At 31.9% G+C, this 14,158-nt stretch overlaps 1 protein-coding gene across 1 annotated transcript in view; it reads left to right on the forward strand.

The window, feature by feature from the left end:
- Nucleotides 1-14,158, forward strand: part of LOC107445504 (anoctamin-7) — a 54,573-nt gene that overhangs the window by 22,349 nt on the left and 18,066 nt on the right. The window contains exons 7-9 of the mRNA XM_043045771.2: nucleotides 2,878-2,984; nucleotides 4,327-4,538; nucleotides 9,831-9,983. Coding sequence (XP_042901705.1) covers nucleotides 2,878-2,984; nucleotides 4,327-4,538; nucleotides 9,831-9,983 — 472 coding nt within the window. The remainder of the gene's footprint in view (nucleotides 1-2,877; nucleotides 2,985-4,326; nucleotides 4,539-9,830; nucleotides 9,984-14,158) is intronic.

Here is a 14,158-nt window from a genome sequence, read left to right on the forward strand (position 1 = left end):
ATTTCCTGCCAAATTCGATCCAATTGTCGAACGAGGTCATCAACATTCCGTGCCAGATGCTATCGCCTTCCCATCATATCCCAGACATGCTCGATGGGAGAGAGATCTGGAGAGATCTGGAAGGCCAAGGAAGAGTTCGACAAGCTTGCAGACAGTTCATAGCAACACGTGCCGTATGTTGTCTGGCATTGTTCTGCTGAACCAGCCCAGGGAGCTGCAAAAGGAACGGTAGCAAAACAGGTCTCAGGATGTCGTCGACGTACTGCCTCTGTACAGTAAGTGTACCTCTAACGACGACCAAAGGGGGTCCGGCTGTCAAAGGAAATGGCACCCCAGACCATAATGCCTTGTTGAGGACCGGTGTGGCGTGCAATAGTGAAGGCAGGATCCCCCTCTGCCCTGTGCGTCTCCAAACACGTCTTCGATGATCGTCAGGACACAGTTGGAAGCGGGATTCGTCGCTAAAGACTATACGTCCCCAGTCGGCATCATTCATGCATACGAAATTTCAAAGCAATCAGATGATTGCTTCTTGGTGTGTCGATTTTTTTTGTTACAGAGTGTATATGCACTATAATAAGTTATTATGGAAAATTAACAAAACATTTCTATTCCTATTTTAATATACCGATGTAATATGATTATTTTTCATTCATTATCTAAACATTAATTTAAATATTCTAACGTTACGGTAAATAAGCATTTTTAAAAGTATCACATGAAAATTTAAAAATAATGAAATTAAATCTGAAGTAGAGCTTATAAGAATAATTATCCATAAAATAGGCAATGATTTTTTATTTTTATTTTGGAGGTGGTCCTTGTTAATTATTTAAAAATGATTTAATGGGCCACCTTTAAACATATTATTTTAAAGATGGTCCAAAAATCTTTAAAACAGGTTTAAACACATTTGCTCTATAACATGCTTTTCTGAGAAAAAAAATTATCTTTATTTTAATTATTAATGCCAATAGCATATTTTTCAATGTTAAATAATTTCCTAAATTTTCCTGTTCAGCTGAATTTTGCATCAAAAATAACAAAGTATCAGTATATGAAAATAGAAGTGATTTATATATAATTTTTTTTTTGTTTACTTAGATCAAATGTTCATGAGTTAATGGAACTTGGTAAACCGTATTTTTACAAATACTGAGAGTGGCATGAATTTGAACGGCTAAATTAACACAATTGACGAAGAATGTTTTGACAAAGAAATTAGTTATAGGCTGTTGGCTTTCTCTGATAAACAAGCATTTTGGAAATTAAAAATAAATCTTTCAACAGAATTGAATGGTGGAACCTTTTTAACAAAAAGTTTTTTCTATATTCTTCAATTTTCTGCAAGAGGAAAGTTTAATTAAGGGAGACAGAATTTGCAACTAAGAAACATATTTAAAAAATTATTGTATTCCAAAAAAAGCCGCTATCAACGATTTTCAACGTCACCACATTAAAAAAAATTTTTAAATATTTTGCATTTTTTTGTTCAAAAACATTCAGTAAATAGTTTATCTTACACGGAGAAAAAAATTCTAGAGAAATTACCTTACTGTATGGTAATGACAGTTTTGGTAGGAAAAAAAAACATAATTCGGGTTGACAAAACTAAAATATATGGTATTTAAATCGTTTATTTAGTAATTTTTCCCTTCATATAAATGGATAAATGGTAACGGTTTAATGGATATTCTGGTTTTTAAAATTATAGTTCATATTTACGTCACATTTAGTAAAAAATACAAAAGAGAATAGTAAATTTAACCGAATGAAAGGCTTTTATGCCATGCTCTAAAGTGTGATAAAATTTCCAAATTTTATCACATAGTATAAAACCATATTTCATTGCTAATTTTACCAAAGCACTTCGGTAAAAATTTCCAAGATTTTTGGTGTTCCCTTAGAACCAGAAACACGTTCATAGTAGTTTTGACCATACTTATTTTCTTTGTATAAGTATCCTTGTAAGCAAGAGTATTCTGAAAAAGAAACACACGCTATAGTTATGCGTGAGAAATAGTTATGTTGCATGTAGGAGTTGCAATATTGCACAAATTGTTGCTAAAAACATTACAACTGGAATCTAATGGAATAGTTTTCATAAACCTCTGGAAGCAAATAATTTACGTTACTTCCCATCTAGCCGATCTCGTTTTACACTGATATAAGTTTCATTTAAAAATACCATTCAATAAAAGTTTCATTAAAAAAGTGGACTAGTAGCTCATAAAGAAAAAAGAGAATTAGGTAAAACTGTTCTTGTATGTTAGATAAAAGTAATGCAAAACTTTGGATCGGGAAGTTCATATTTCATCTTATATTCATATAATGAAACACCATTTCGAAGAAATATGTTCATTATGTCGACAACATGCATAGCATTGCTTATACTTTTACATGCTACAAAAGTCATGAAAACGCAATTAAGAAGTTTATATTTTAACTTGTACGAATTTTCTAATAATTTCTTAAAGAAAATGTTCCATTAAATCTGAAATAAACTACTACTTCTCCATTCTCTGACCTCCCTTCTGAGTTCGTCAAAAAATAAATTTAAAAAATCAAAACAAAATTTGTCCCCCAAAAAAACTACGTAGCATTTGCAACAAAATTATCGAAATATGTACTTACCGCATAACAGTCTACGGCATATTTCTCCGGGTGTTATGCATGATATGTTTAACTCACTGTAATTTGTATAATGTATAACGTATGACATTTGTATAACGTATGGCATTTGTATAACGTATGATATTTGTTTAGCATTATTTAGATTTAAAAAAAAAAGAAAACTTCTTCATTAACCATATTTACTGGAGTTATTAAGTTTTATTACTTTGATTGCTTATTTTTCTGTCATTGTTTTCTTTGCAGAATAGCCAGTACCGAAAAATTAAAAGTTTCGCACATTATAGACATAATCAAATCTTCCAGTGATAACGATCTCACGCCATACTTTGCTGCCGTCATTTGCCTTTGGGGTAGGCAAAATGTTTAACTTGATCATTCCAGCATGAATTATTTTAAATTTTATTGCATGTCGCTTACAGCCAATAGTGTATAAATTAGGTTTTTTTTTTTAGTCTTTTTCTTCCCGAAACAAATACCATTTACATTTTTAGAGGTTATTTAAAAGTGGCAAAATTATATCCTCAAAGATGGTGGGATTTAAAAATTGTAAAATAACATAGTCGAAAGAACTGTTTCGAATTTAAATGGTAACTTTCCCCTCCTCTAGAACGATAACAATGTATAATAAACATCCCTATGCAATGCATGCGCTGGAATTATTTAATATTTTTTTTAAAAAAATTCTAACAGAGAATTAAAATTGAAATTCTTATTACCAAATCTGTATTGTCCTTCTTATTAATTTAATTTGAGGGTCTTTATTAAGTTATCTTTCTTTAAGCTTGAGCATTTGCAAAGGTCAAGTTTTGAAAAAACTCTCAACTTTTTTCCATAGAAAAGATTACGTCCGAATTGGCTGCTCATTTGCTGACACTCACTTACACCAATAAATATTTTATCTTTAAGAATCATATTGGGTTGTTCGGAAAGCATTTTCTTCCAAGTGAAAATGAAAAGGGATTTTCATATATTGCAAATAAATAAATGAGGTGTCCAAAATAAAAGCAGTTCGAAAATATAAGAGTTATCACTGAAATCTATAAGTAAAATATAAGTCATGATCGATGTTATAAATGTTTTAGGAAACACTTTAATTTTGACCACCCGTAAATTCTCCATACTCATTCAGTACCTTTCACCTCCTATCTGGTTACCTATCTGGTATTTTGTTGTCTACCAAATATGTAAGAGGTCCTACGCTATCTTGGTGGAATATTAAACGTTTTCTATTTATCTATTTTTATTACGTTTCCCATTGATGGCATTTTCTGTTTGAGTATATGTTTCAATTCTTCTATCTAATTACACGACCTTTCAAAATTGATCATGATATAGCCAGTAAAAAAAGCGACTTCTTTGAAATCATATTTTCATATCTCACTTTTAATAGGGCATTAAACAAGAATTATTACGCAGTATCAAAACAAACATTTTTACAAACAAGTTTTGCTAAATCAGCTGTGAAAATATATAACATCGCGGGACTATGTCATAACATGTCAAGTAAAAAGTTTAAAAAAATGAGGTTACTTTTCAAACAACCCATTATAAAATTTGAAATCCATTGAAAATTAATCATTTGTTAAGTTTTTTTTTTCAAAACTTCATAAATTTACTTAGAATTTACTTCATAAATTTAAGATGTTACAGAACTAATAAAATATTATGATTCAAAGATTTTCTTACTTGTAGGAACAATTTTCACTGAAGTATGGAAGCGCAAGCAGATATCTCTTGCCAGACAGTGGTTTGTCGATAACTTTGATCATGTTGAACCCGACAGACCACAATTTTATGGCACAACAACACAAGTGAATCCATTTACGATGCAGTTATTACAGATATATCCTTTCTACAGAAGATTATTTAAGTACCTGTTTTCGATATCCATACTTTTAGTTATGGTATGACTACAATTGTGCTTTCTATTTTAATGGAAACAGAAAAAAAATCATAACTGTAAAATTGCCGTCTTAACAGCACACTGCTTAAAAAAAATTCTGTTATATTACGGAAAATTTCTGGCAGCAAAGTTGCCAGCGTATGCTACGGAAAAACACGTTGACAAAAATTTCCTGAAACGAAACACTATAGAAAATATCTCACCGCACCAAATGTTTTCCGTATGTAATTAGCGGAGAAATTTGGCATGACCCTTTGATTTATCTAGTGATAGTTCTAAAATTTTGATTAGTTTTTTAATTATTCTAATTTTTGCGTGACTTTTCGCGGTTTTTGAGATATCGAAAATCATCACATTTGAAAGAATCGTCGTAGAGTTTTTTTTTTCGTCGATCCTGGAGCGTTGTTGTAGTTGTAGTTAACTTACGTCGCACTAGAGCTGCACGATGGGCTATTGGCGGCGACGGTCTGGGAAACACCCCTGAGGATGATCCGAAGACATGCCATCACAATTTTGATCCTCTGCAGAGGGGATGACACTCCCGCTTCGGTAGCCCGACGACATACACGCGAAGGCGAGCACTTTACGGTAATGCAGTTTAACGAGAACCAATACCGCACACCCTCGGTCCCTAAGCAGACTGATCCAAGTGGTCACCCACCAGCACACTGACCGTATCCAGTGATGCTTGACTTCGGTGATCTGCTGGGAACCGTGTCTAAACGATCAGTCCACTGCGGGACATCCTGGAGCGGGATTGGAACCCGGGACCTGACCATTGGAAATAGATCGGATGAAACCTTAACCATCATACATTTAGTAGTCATCTTTTCAAAATATCAAATTATTTATAGCCACTTTGATACCAAAGTTTTGCATATTCGGAACTGAAAAAATCTCTCCCCTACGGACATAATCTGTATCAATGATTGCAGATTTTATTTCTTAACTGAAAAAATGTCTTTTTGACAAATTTCGATGTAGTTTAACGGTAAATGTCTGTAATTTTAGGGAACTGAAATTTTTCGCCTGAAAGTTACAGAATTATCTTTTTTAACAGAATTTTTTTTACAGTTCACATGAAACTGATAACATGATAATTTTTAATGTGCAAACAAAAACGAGCCTATAATGTCAAATTTAACTACATATGAAACCCATTTAATAAAACTAATTATAAATTATGCATAAAAATCAGTGTTTTACAGACAAAACTATTATTTTATCTGCAATATCCCAACCACATCCCAATATTTATTTATTAATATGCAGCATTAAAAATAAATATTTGCTATTAAAACTTTTATTTTAACTGGAAGGCTCCGCCACCTGTTCGCTTCCCCACTGACTTCCATGGTTGATTCTCATTCATAATTGAAGATCAGGGGGAAAGAATGGCTAATGTCCATTTCTTGCAAAAATTATATTTGGATTGCCATCAATTGTTGCATTTTGAGGATTACTAAGTTTTGGTAAATTATCAACATAAAAAATCAGTTCCCGTGCGAGTTATTGCACACAGATGGGTCTCGCTGAAGAGAAACTATTAATCTCCATACTCAAATTAATTGTTCAGAATCAGCCTTCAGAAACATTAATCATTCTTCCCCCTTGATTTGCTTAAAAGATTTTTTAAAAGTCGATAGAAAAGACCACTTTTGCTAAAAAGCTATTTTGTCCTACGAAAGTGATTTTAGTGATTCATGGATTTTATCGGACAGCCCCAGCTCACTACAACATCTAAGTGACTGGTCCTCTGCAAGCACTGAAACCAGCGTTTTTATTCTACACAAACTAAGGACAATCTCTAAGAATCACGATATCCACCTCCACTGGATTACATCACATGTCGATATTCGCAGCAATGAGGTAGCGGATCGATTGGTGAATCAGTCACTGGCTCCTCACTTACGGTTAGCCTGATGGCAAGGGGGCTCTAACCCATGAACCGTCTACCACTGGGGATATTTTGTGGCAGCACTGCGGTTGATGCAAGCCGGTGCGCAATTCGAATTGACCATCCATCGCTGAGATTCGAACCCGATTCACCTGATTGGAAGGCGAATGCTTTATCCCCTGAGCCACCACAGCCATCTGCTGGATCATGTGGCCATCTTAAGTGCCTTACTTTTGAGGGAGACAGAAAGATCTTTCCTACTTGCAAAAAATGTTGCGTTTAGCCAGCTTTGTCGGAACATATTCTAGTTTGCCTTGATCCTACCTCAGATTCCCTTCTTGCTCAGGATTTTCTGGAGCTTATGGAGCTTATCTGAACTGTTGCATATCCTCTTAATCTGACATGTGTCAGATTAAGAGGATAAGCAACAACAAACTTAAGAATGCAGAAATAAATGAGAATTCATTTCACTTGTTAATCTTAATAACGATAATATTATATCATAATAACTGTTCGCATATGAAACAGTTTTTACTTCTCTTCGGACTATATATTTTTAAAAATGTTTATATAAATGTTATGATTTATATCTGACGACATTTAATCTCTCTGTCTTACTTTAATTTTTTCTTGTCCCGCAGTGGACTGATCGTTAAGTCACAGTTCTCAGCAGATCACCGAAGTCAAGCATCACTGGCTGCGGTCAGTGTGCGGGTGGTTGACCACTGGGATCAGTCTGCGTAGGGACCGAGTGTGTGCGGTATTGGTTCTCGTTAAACTGTTCTACGGTGAACTGTTCTACCAACTTCGCTTGCAGGTCGTCGGGCTACCGAAGCGGGTGTGCCATCCTCTCTGCAGAGGATCAAAATTGTGATGGCATGTCCTCGGATCATCCTCATGGATGTTTCCCAGACTGTCGCTAATAGCACATTGTGCAGCTCTAGTGCAACTTAAATGAACTACAACAACAATCACTATTTATTCTTTTTATTTATTTCTATCAGTTCAATCACGAGATTATAAAATAAAAATTGCAAGAGAGTTAAATTTTTCGACAACAATCGATAAAAAATTTATTATCTCTGTATATTAAAAAATCGTAAAGGCCGTCGTCGACCCTGTTTTGGGTGTTTAACTTAATTTTGTTTTGCTGTGCAAAAGTTATAAAAGTAAGAAACTTAAAGTTACGAAGGTTTATAGAGAAATTTATAAGGAGTTTGATGGAATTTTAAAAAAATTGCTGNTGAATATTTCTTCCCCCTTGATTTGCTTAAAAGATTTTTTAAAAGTCGATAGAAAAGACCACTTTTGCTAAAAAGCTATTTTGTCCTACGAAAGTGATTTTAGTGATTCATGGATTTTATCGGACAGCCGCAGCTCACTACAACATCTAAGTGGCTGGTCCTCTGCAAGCACTGAAACCAGCGTTTCTATTCTACACAAACAAAGAACAATCTCTAAGAATCGCGATGTCAACCACCGCTGGATTACGTCACACGTCGATATTCGCAGCAATGAGGTAGCGGATCGATTTTTGAATCAGCCACTGACTGGCTCCTCACTTACCGTTAGCCTGACGGTAAGGGGACTCTAACCCATGATTCGTCTACCACTGAGGTTATTTTATGTCAGCACTGTGGTTCATGCAAGCCGGTGCGCAATTCGAATTGACCAATCATCGCTGGGGTTCGAACCCGATTTACCTCATTGGAAGACGAATGCTCTATCTCCTGAGCCACTACGGCCCTCTGCTGGATCCATGTGGCCATCTTAAGTGTCTTACTTTTGAGAGAGACAGAAAGATCTTTCCTACTTTCAAAAAATTCTACGTTTAGCCAGCTTTGTCGGAACATATTCTGGTTTGCTTTGATCTTACCTCAGATCCCTTTTTGGTTGAGGATTTTCTGGAGCTTATCTGACATATGCCAGATTAAGAGGATAAGCAGCAACAAACTTAAGAATGCAGAAATAAATTAGAATTCATTTCACTTGTTAATCTTAATAACGATAATATTATATCATAATAACTGTTTGCATATGAAACAGTTTTTACTTGTCTTCGGATTATGTATATATTTTTAAAAATGTCGATATAAATGTTAAGATTTATATCTGACAACATTTAATCTCTCTCTTACTTTCTATTTATTCTTTCTATTTATTTCTATCAATTCAATCGCGAGATTATAAAATGAAAATTGCAAGAGAGTTAAATTTTTCGACAACAATCGATAAAAAATTTATTATCTCTGTATATTAAAAAATCGTAAAGGCCGTCGTGGACCCTGTTTTGGGTGTTTAACTTGCTGTGCAAAAGTTATAATAGTAAGAAACTTAAAGTTACGAAGGTTTATAGAGAAATTTACAAGGAGTTTGATGGAATTTTAAAAAAATTGCTGTCAAATAATTCGTTCATGAATTATTTACTGCTAAATGTTTAAAAAAAAATTCTTGTTAATTCTTGTAAATAAAAATTCTTGTTAAAATTATGATACAAAATGATCTTCTCAGCACATCAAATTTCAACTCAGTAGTTGCATTTCAGCTTACAGTAGGTCGACCAACATGGTTTTCTTTTACTACAAGTTTAACAATTAGTAATTCTTGAACTAATTGCCAAGTCTGAAATTACTTTATTCCATTAAAGTATACGTACTTTTTTCTATAAACATACGTAATTTCAAGTTTCTAAGTCTTAGAGATTTTGAGCATCAAAGCAAAATGTCAAATAAAACAATAAAAGAAAGAAAAAAATTCCCAAAAAAGGAAGAAAAAAAGACACTTAAAATTGCAAACAGTCTTTCTAGTAACGAACTTTCTTAACTTTCGAACAAATTGCAGCTGCGAAAAAGAAAAAAAACTCTGTGTTAAGTTTATAAACAAATGTAGTTCTTTCAGCATGCCGTGTTTCAACTCTCTTTTTGTATTCTTACTCCCTTCAGAGCTGCTCGTATGATATTTTTTCTAAAAACGGTGTGTTTTTTTTCCCAAAGAAAGTACGTTTTTGTGTCTGATTTAGTAACTTAAAATATCATCTGCGCTAATTAATTAGCATATTTGAGATCATCGCCTCGAACTATTTAGATTGTCCTAGAACGTGAAGATCCGATCATTCGATCAAAAGTTAATTTTGTTGGTCCTCTTATTCTATTTTATTTTTTTTTCTACACACCTTTATAATCTCAAATTTTTAAGTCTAACAGTTTCTACGTTGCATAACAAAATGTAACTATTAAGTTGAACTCCCAAGATAGCGGTAGCGGCCCATGTGAGTATTGAACATTGAGCAAAAATCAGTATTCATTATTTTTCATATTTACTTAACAGAAATAATGTAAGTTCAGCTGCTGTATCATACTGAGTTGCTTAAGCCATTTTTTTTTTCATTTTTAACAGGTAGTATTAGTTTTTATTAGCGTGACATCTGTGATTCTCTATCGCGTTTACATGACGATCACCATTTGCGAAGATAATGCAGCCTGTGATCTCTTACATGGAACCATCATAGCTACACTACTTAACACCATTTCTATTATGATTTTAGGAAAGGTACATTAAGTTTTTAATTTAGTAATAATTTCCTTATTGATAATTTCGCTACTAATAATTTCTTTATTTACAATTTCTTTAATATTAATTTATGTTGTAATAATTTTGGTTCTTACCCATTTCACCAGCGCTTAGTTTTATTTACTTATGTATTTATTTTATTTTATAACCATCGTTGAACAGCCGACCCAATTTTTTGGTTTACGACTACTAAAGTTCAACTCCGTAGCCTTGTAATTTTGAACCCGATCCAGAAGACTTACTGCCAATCTTGAAGAGCTGCTGGATTAAGTATTGAGAGAAATTTGCCTCCGTGGATGACTTTTTGATGGAACTATCACGCTATTGCGTGACATGGAGAGGAAAACCTCCATTGGTTAGCCTGACTGCAACGGGACTCTAACCCATGATCCGTCTACCACTGAGAACATTTTGCGGCAGCACTCTGGCCAGATCAACCACTCAGCCGTATCAACCATTCCGGAATCCGTATTGTGGAAACCGTATCGACAAGCCATCAATGGGATTCGAATCGGGTTCACCTCATTGGAATGCGAACGCTCTATCCCCTGAACCACTACGGCTCTTATGCATTTTTATTTTGCAATTGTCTTTGAACAGCTGAAGCAATTCATTGGGTTTTCGACTGCTAATGCTCTACTTCGTAGCCTTGCAATTTTGAACCTATTCCAGAAGACAGGGTAACTGCTGGATCAAGGATTGGGAGATATGTGCCTTCGTGGAGGACTTCTTGATAGAACTAACCCGCATTTTCGTTACATGGTGAGGAAAAGTACGAAAACCTCCCACGACTATTCTGCCAGTAAGAGGACTCTAATCCATGATCCATCTACCACTGAGGATGTTTTACGCCAACACTGTGGTCAGTGCAAGTCGTATCGACCAGCTATTGCTGGGATTTGAACCCGGTTCATCTCATTGGAAGGCGAACGTTCTATCCCCTGAGCAGACATGGTTCCTTATGTATTTTTTGTAGTTTTCATTTATTCAAATAAATAAATTTAAAAATAATTTAAATTTTCTGTTTCCTCATTAGTAACTTTATCATCCGCGCGCTGAAATGGGTAAGCACCATAATTTCTTTATTAGAAATTTTTTTATTAATAATTTGATATAAATTAATTATTCATCATTCACGCTATATTTTTCAACATAGTGCTTTCAGTCTATTATTATATAAAATCTAGTCGTCAACAAAAAATAAATTTTTGCAGCCAAACCTAATTCAGTGAAACATTATATTATACCAATGTATCTTAGGAGGTATACTACTTTACTCAGTATATTGTGATAAATTGGTATGATTGGAATAATTTCTAAGCATTTTCTATGAACTGAACTTATATAATTTTATTAATAATTAACAGTTAAACAGTATTGATATCCACATCAGTCTAACTCGATTACTATTAAATTAAAAGCTTTAATCAAAATACAAAAAAACTAAGTTGTATATCCATTACCTTTGATCTTTTCTAATATATAGAAACTTTTGCATTGGAAAAAATAATATTTGTATATTTTATTTTAATTACTTAAATAATATTTAGTTAATGAATCTTAAAATTCTGTAGAAAAATCATTTCCTTTTAGATATATTCCCAAATCAATGTTTTGCTATGTCTATCATGTTTAATTTCATGTAATAAAGATAATAATTTTTTATCTGAATTAAAAATAGTACAATCACTTTTCCTCTTATCTAAGTTATTGAAGATAAAGATAATTTAAAATGATAGAGCTGAAAGTTAATTTGTTACTTACAAAAAATTAACGAAAGTTTTTCAGTGTGCTTATGAGTACAAAAGGATAACATATGCTAGAAACTGATAATGAAAATTTTTATTGCTCTTTTTCTAGAATTTCAAATTTTCTTTTTCTTTAATTTGAAATCAAATTTTCAGCATAAATCATCATTTAACTTCACAAAAATAATTTTTTCTTTTAGTAACATTCTATTAAAAAACTGAAAGGAATTTTTTGTACAATGCCCGTGAGTATTAATTTATTAAATAAAAACTACGAAAACGATTGATATTTTTTCAAAAATTCAAAAGAAACTTTTTAGTTTAAACCATTACAATGATTTATATTCATTTCTTACTATAAATTATCTATTAACTTTATGAAGTGCAAGCTCCTAATAAGTAAGCTTAAAAATTCTTCATAATCTAATTCTTCTTTCAAAAAGGAACAAATGGTTTTAACACACTATCTGTAATCACATAGACTTGTTTTAAGTACGATTCAAACAAAACCAAGACCATTAATAAATTCTCATAGCAAGCACAAGAATTTTTTTTCAAAAATTCAGAAAAAATTTTCACTTTAAACCATTGCAATGATTTATATTCATTTCTTATTATAAATTATCTATTAACTTTATAAAGTTCAAGCTCCTAGTAAGTAAGCTTAAAAATTCTTCATAATCTAATTCTTCTTTCAAACAAATGGTTTTAACACACTATCTGTAATCACGTGGAGTTACATGAACCACATACGATTCAAACAATACCAAGACCATTAATAAATTCTCATAGCAAGCACATGAATTCTCCCCAATAGACAATGACATAAGAGTCACGTTTACAACAAATAAAACTAGGTTATATGAGTTTTTATTCTTAAACTAGTCATTGTTATTCTATTCCCGTTGAAAACGTAAAACTACGTGAGAGTTTAAAAAGGTTAATGAACTTGCCTAGAATTTATTTTAAAGCATTAATTTAGATCGAAAGTTCATTACTATTATTCTTTGTTCATTAATTTTCAATAAATGTAAAAAGGGACCGTTGATGAGCGATTCAACAATGAAACAAGGAGAAATTATCTATTCTACAGATAAGCTGCTGCTACTTCCTAAAAAAAAATATTAAACAAACAGATACTCGAAATAAAATAACACATGGATTTCTTTATATCTTCGAACTAACAAAAGCTATTTAATGGAAAAAATTATGAACACTTATTCTACTAAAAGATCTTCATTCATTTACACAAAAGTATTTTATGAGAGCTATAGTAGTTTTGAGGAAATAATATTCAAATAATATGCCTAAATTATAGTTCTTTTTTTTTCATATTACTATTTCTTTACGTAAATTTTAAAACGTCTATGTATCCTATCTCGGTTTTTTAATGGAATTACAAATTTTAACATTATATAAAAATGTTTTCATCTAATCTAAAACAAAATGTCTCTTTGCGATTTCTACTGAGTAAAAAATGAAAAAATATGTAGTAATAAACAATTTTTAAAGTGTATTCCTGCAAACTTGGTATTATAATTGGGTCATGTTTAAAACAGCATTCGAATTTAAACTGAATTGAAACAAGGCATACAGGAAAGAAAAACTCTTTTGTAATATCAGAAGTATATCAAAGATGAAAAAAAAATGTACAGTATAAACTTATTGGCAAATTTTAAAATGGCTCCGTTAATACTATTATAAAAGATACCAAAACTCGAGAACTAAAAAATATTTATCACAATAGCGAATCTAGGAAAAACTATTCTTAATATTGAATAATCAAACTTCGCAAGCTTCTTATAAGAATTTTTTTCACCCAGCTTTAAAAAAAATGTAGAAAGATTTTATCAATATAACTTTGCTACATAGGGATAGAGAATCGATTAATAAAACTCTTATTAGTAACTATTGAATAATAAAAAGTTGTATCTGATTAACCTGTCGACGCAGATAGGATAGCGGTGTTCTTTATAAAAAAAAATTCTGACACTCTAATTACAAGTAAAAATATTTTTTTTAATTTTTAAATTATGAAAAACAGTCTAATAGTTACTAAAAAAATTAATTAGATTATAGAAAATTATATTTATACTAAAATTACCAAAAAAAATCGTTTTAAAAAAGTTTATTCTTATTCAAAAATTTATCAATAATTGATTTTGTTAATTAAAGAAATTTCAATGATGAATAACTGTTTCTTTTAGATCTAAAAAACTGAAAATAAATGTGATTTTGAAAAGTTATTGTTTGGAAGTGAGCCGTGTTTGGTAGATTTTACCTTTAACACAGAAAAAAGACATCGGTGTTTTATTCTGTATTTCATAATCATAATTTATTAAAATACTCATTATAATATTTTCTACTAATTTTCACCTGAATTATTACAAAATTATGAAAAAAAGT

The sequence above is a fragment of the Parasteatoda tepidariorum genome, chromosome 7 (assembly GCF_043381705.1).
Source record: "Parasteatoda tepidariorum isolate YZ-2023 chromosome 7, CAS_Ptep_4.0, whole genome shotgun sequence".
Lineage (NCBI taxonomy): Eukaryota > Metazoa > Arthropoda > Arachnida > Araneae > Theridiidae > Parasteatoda > Parasteatoda tepidariorum.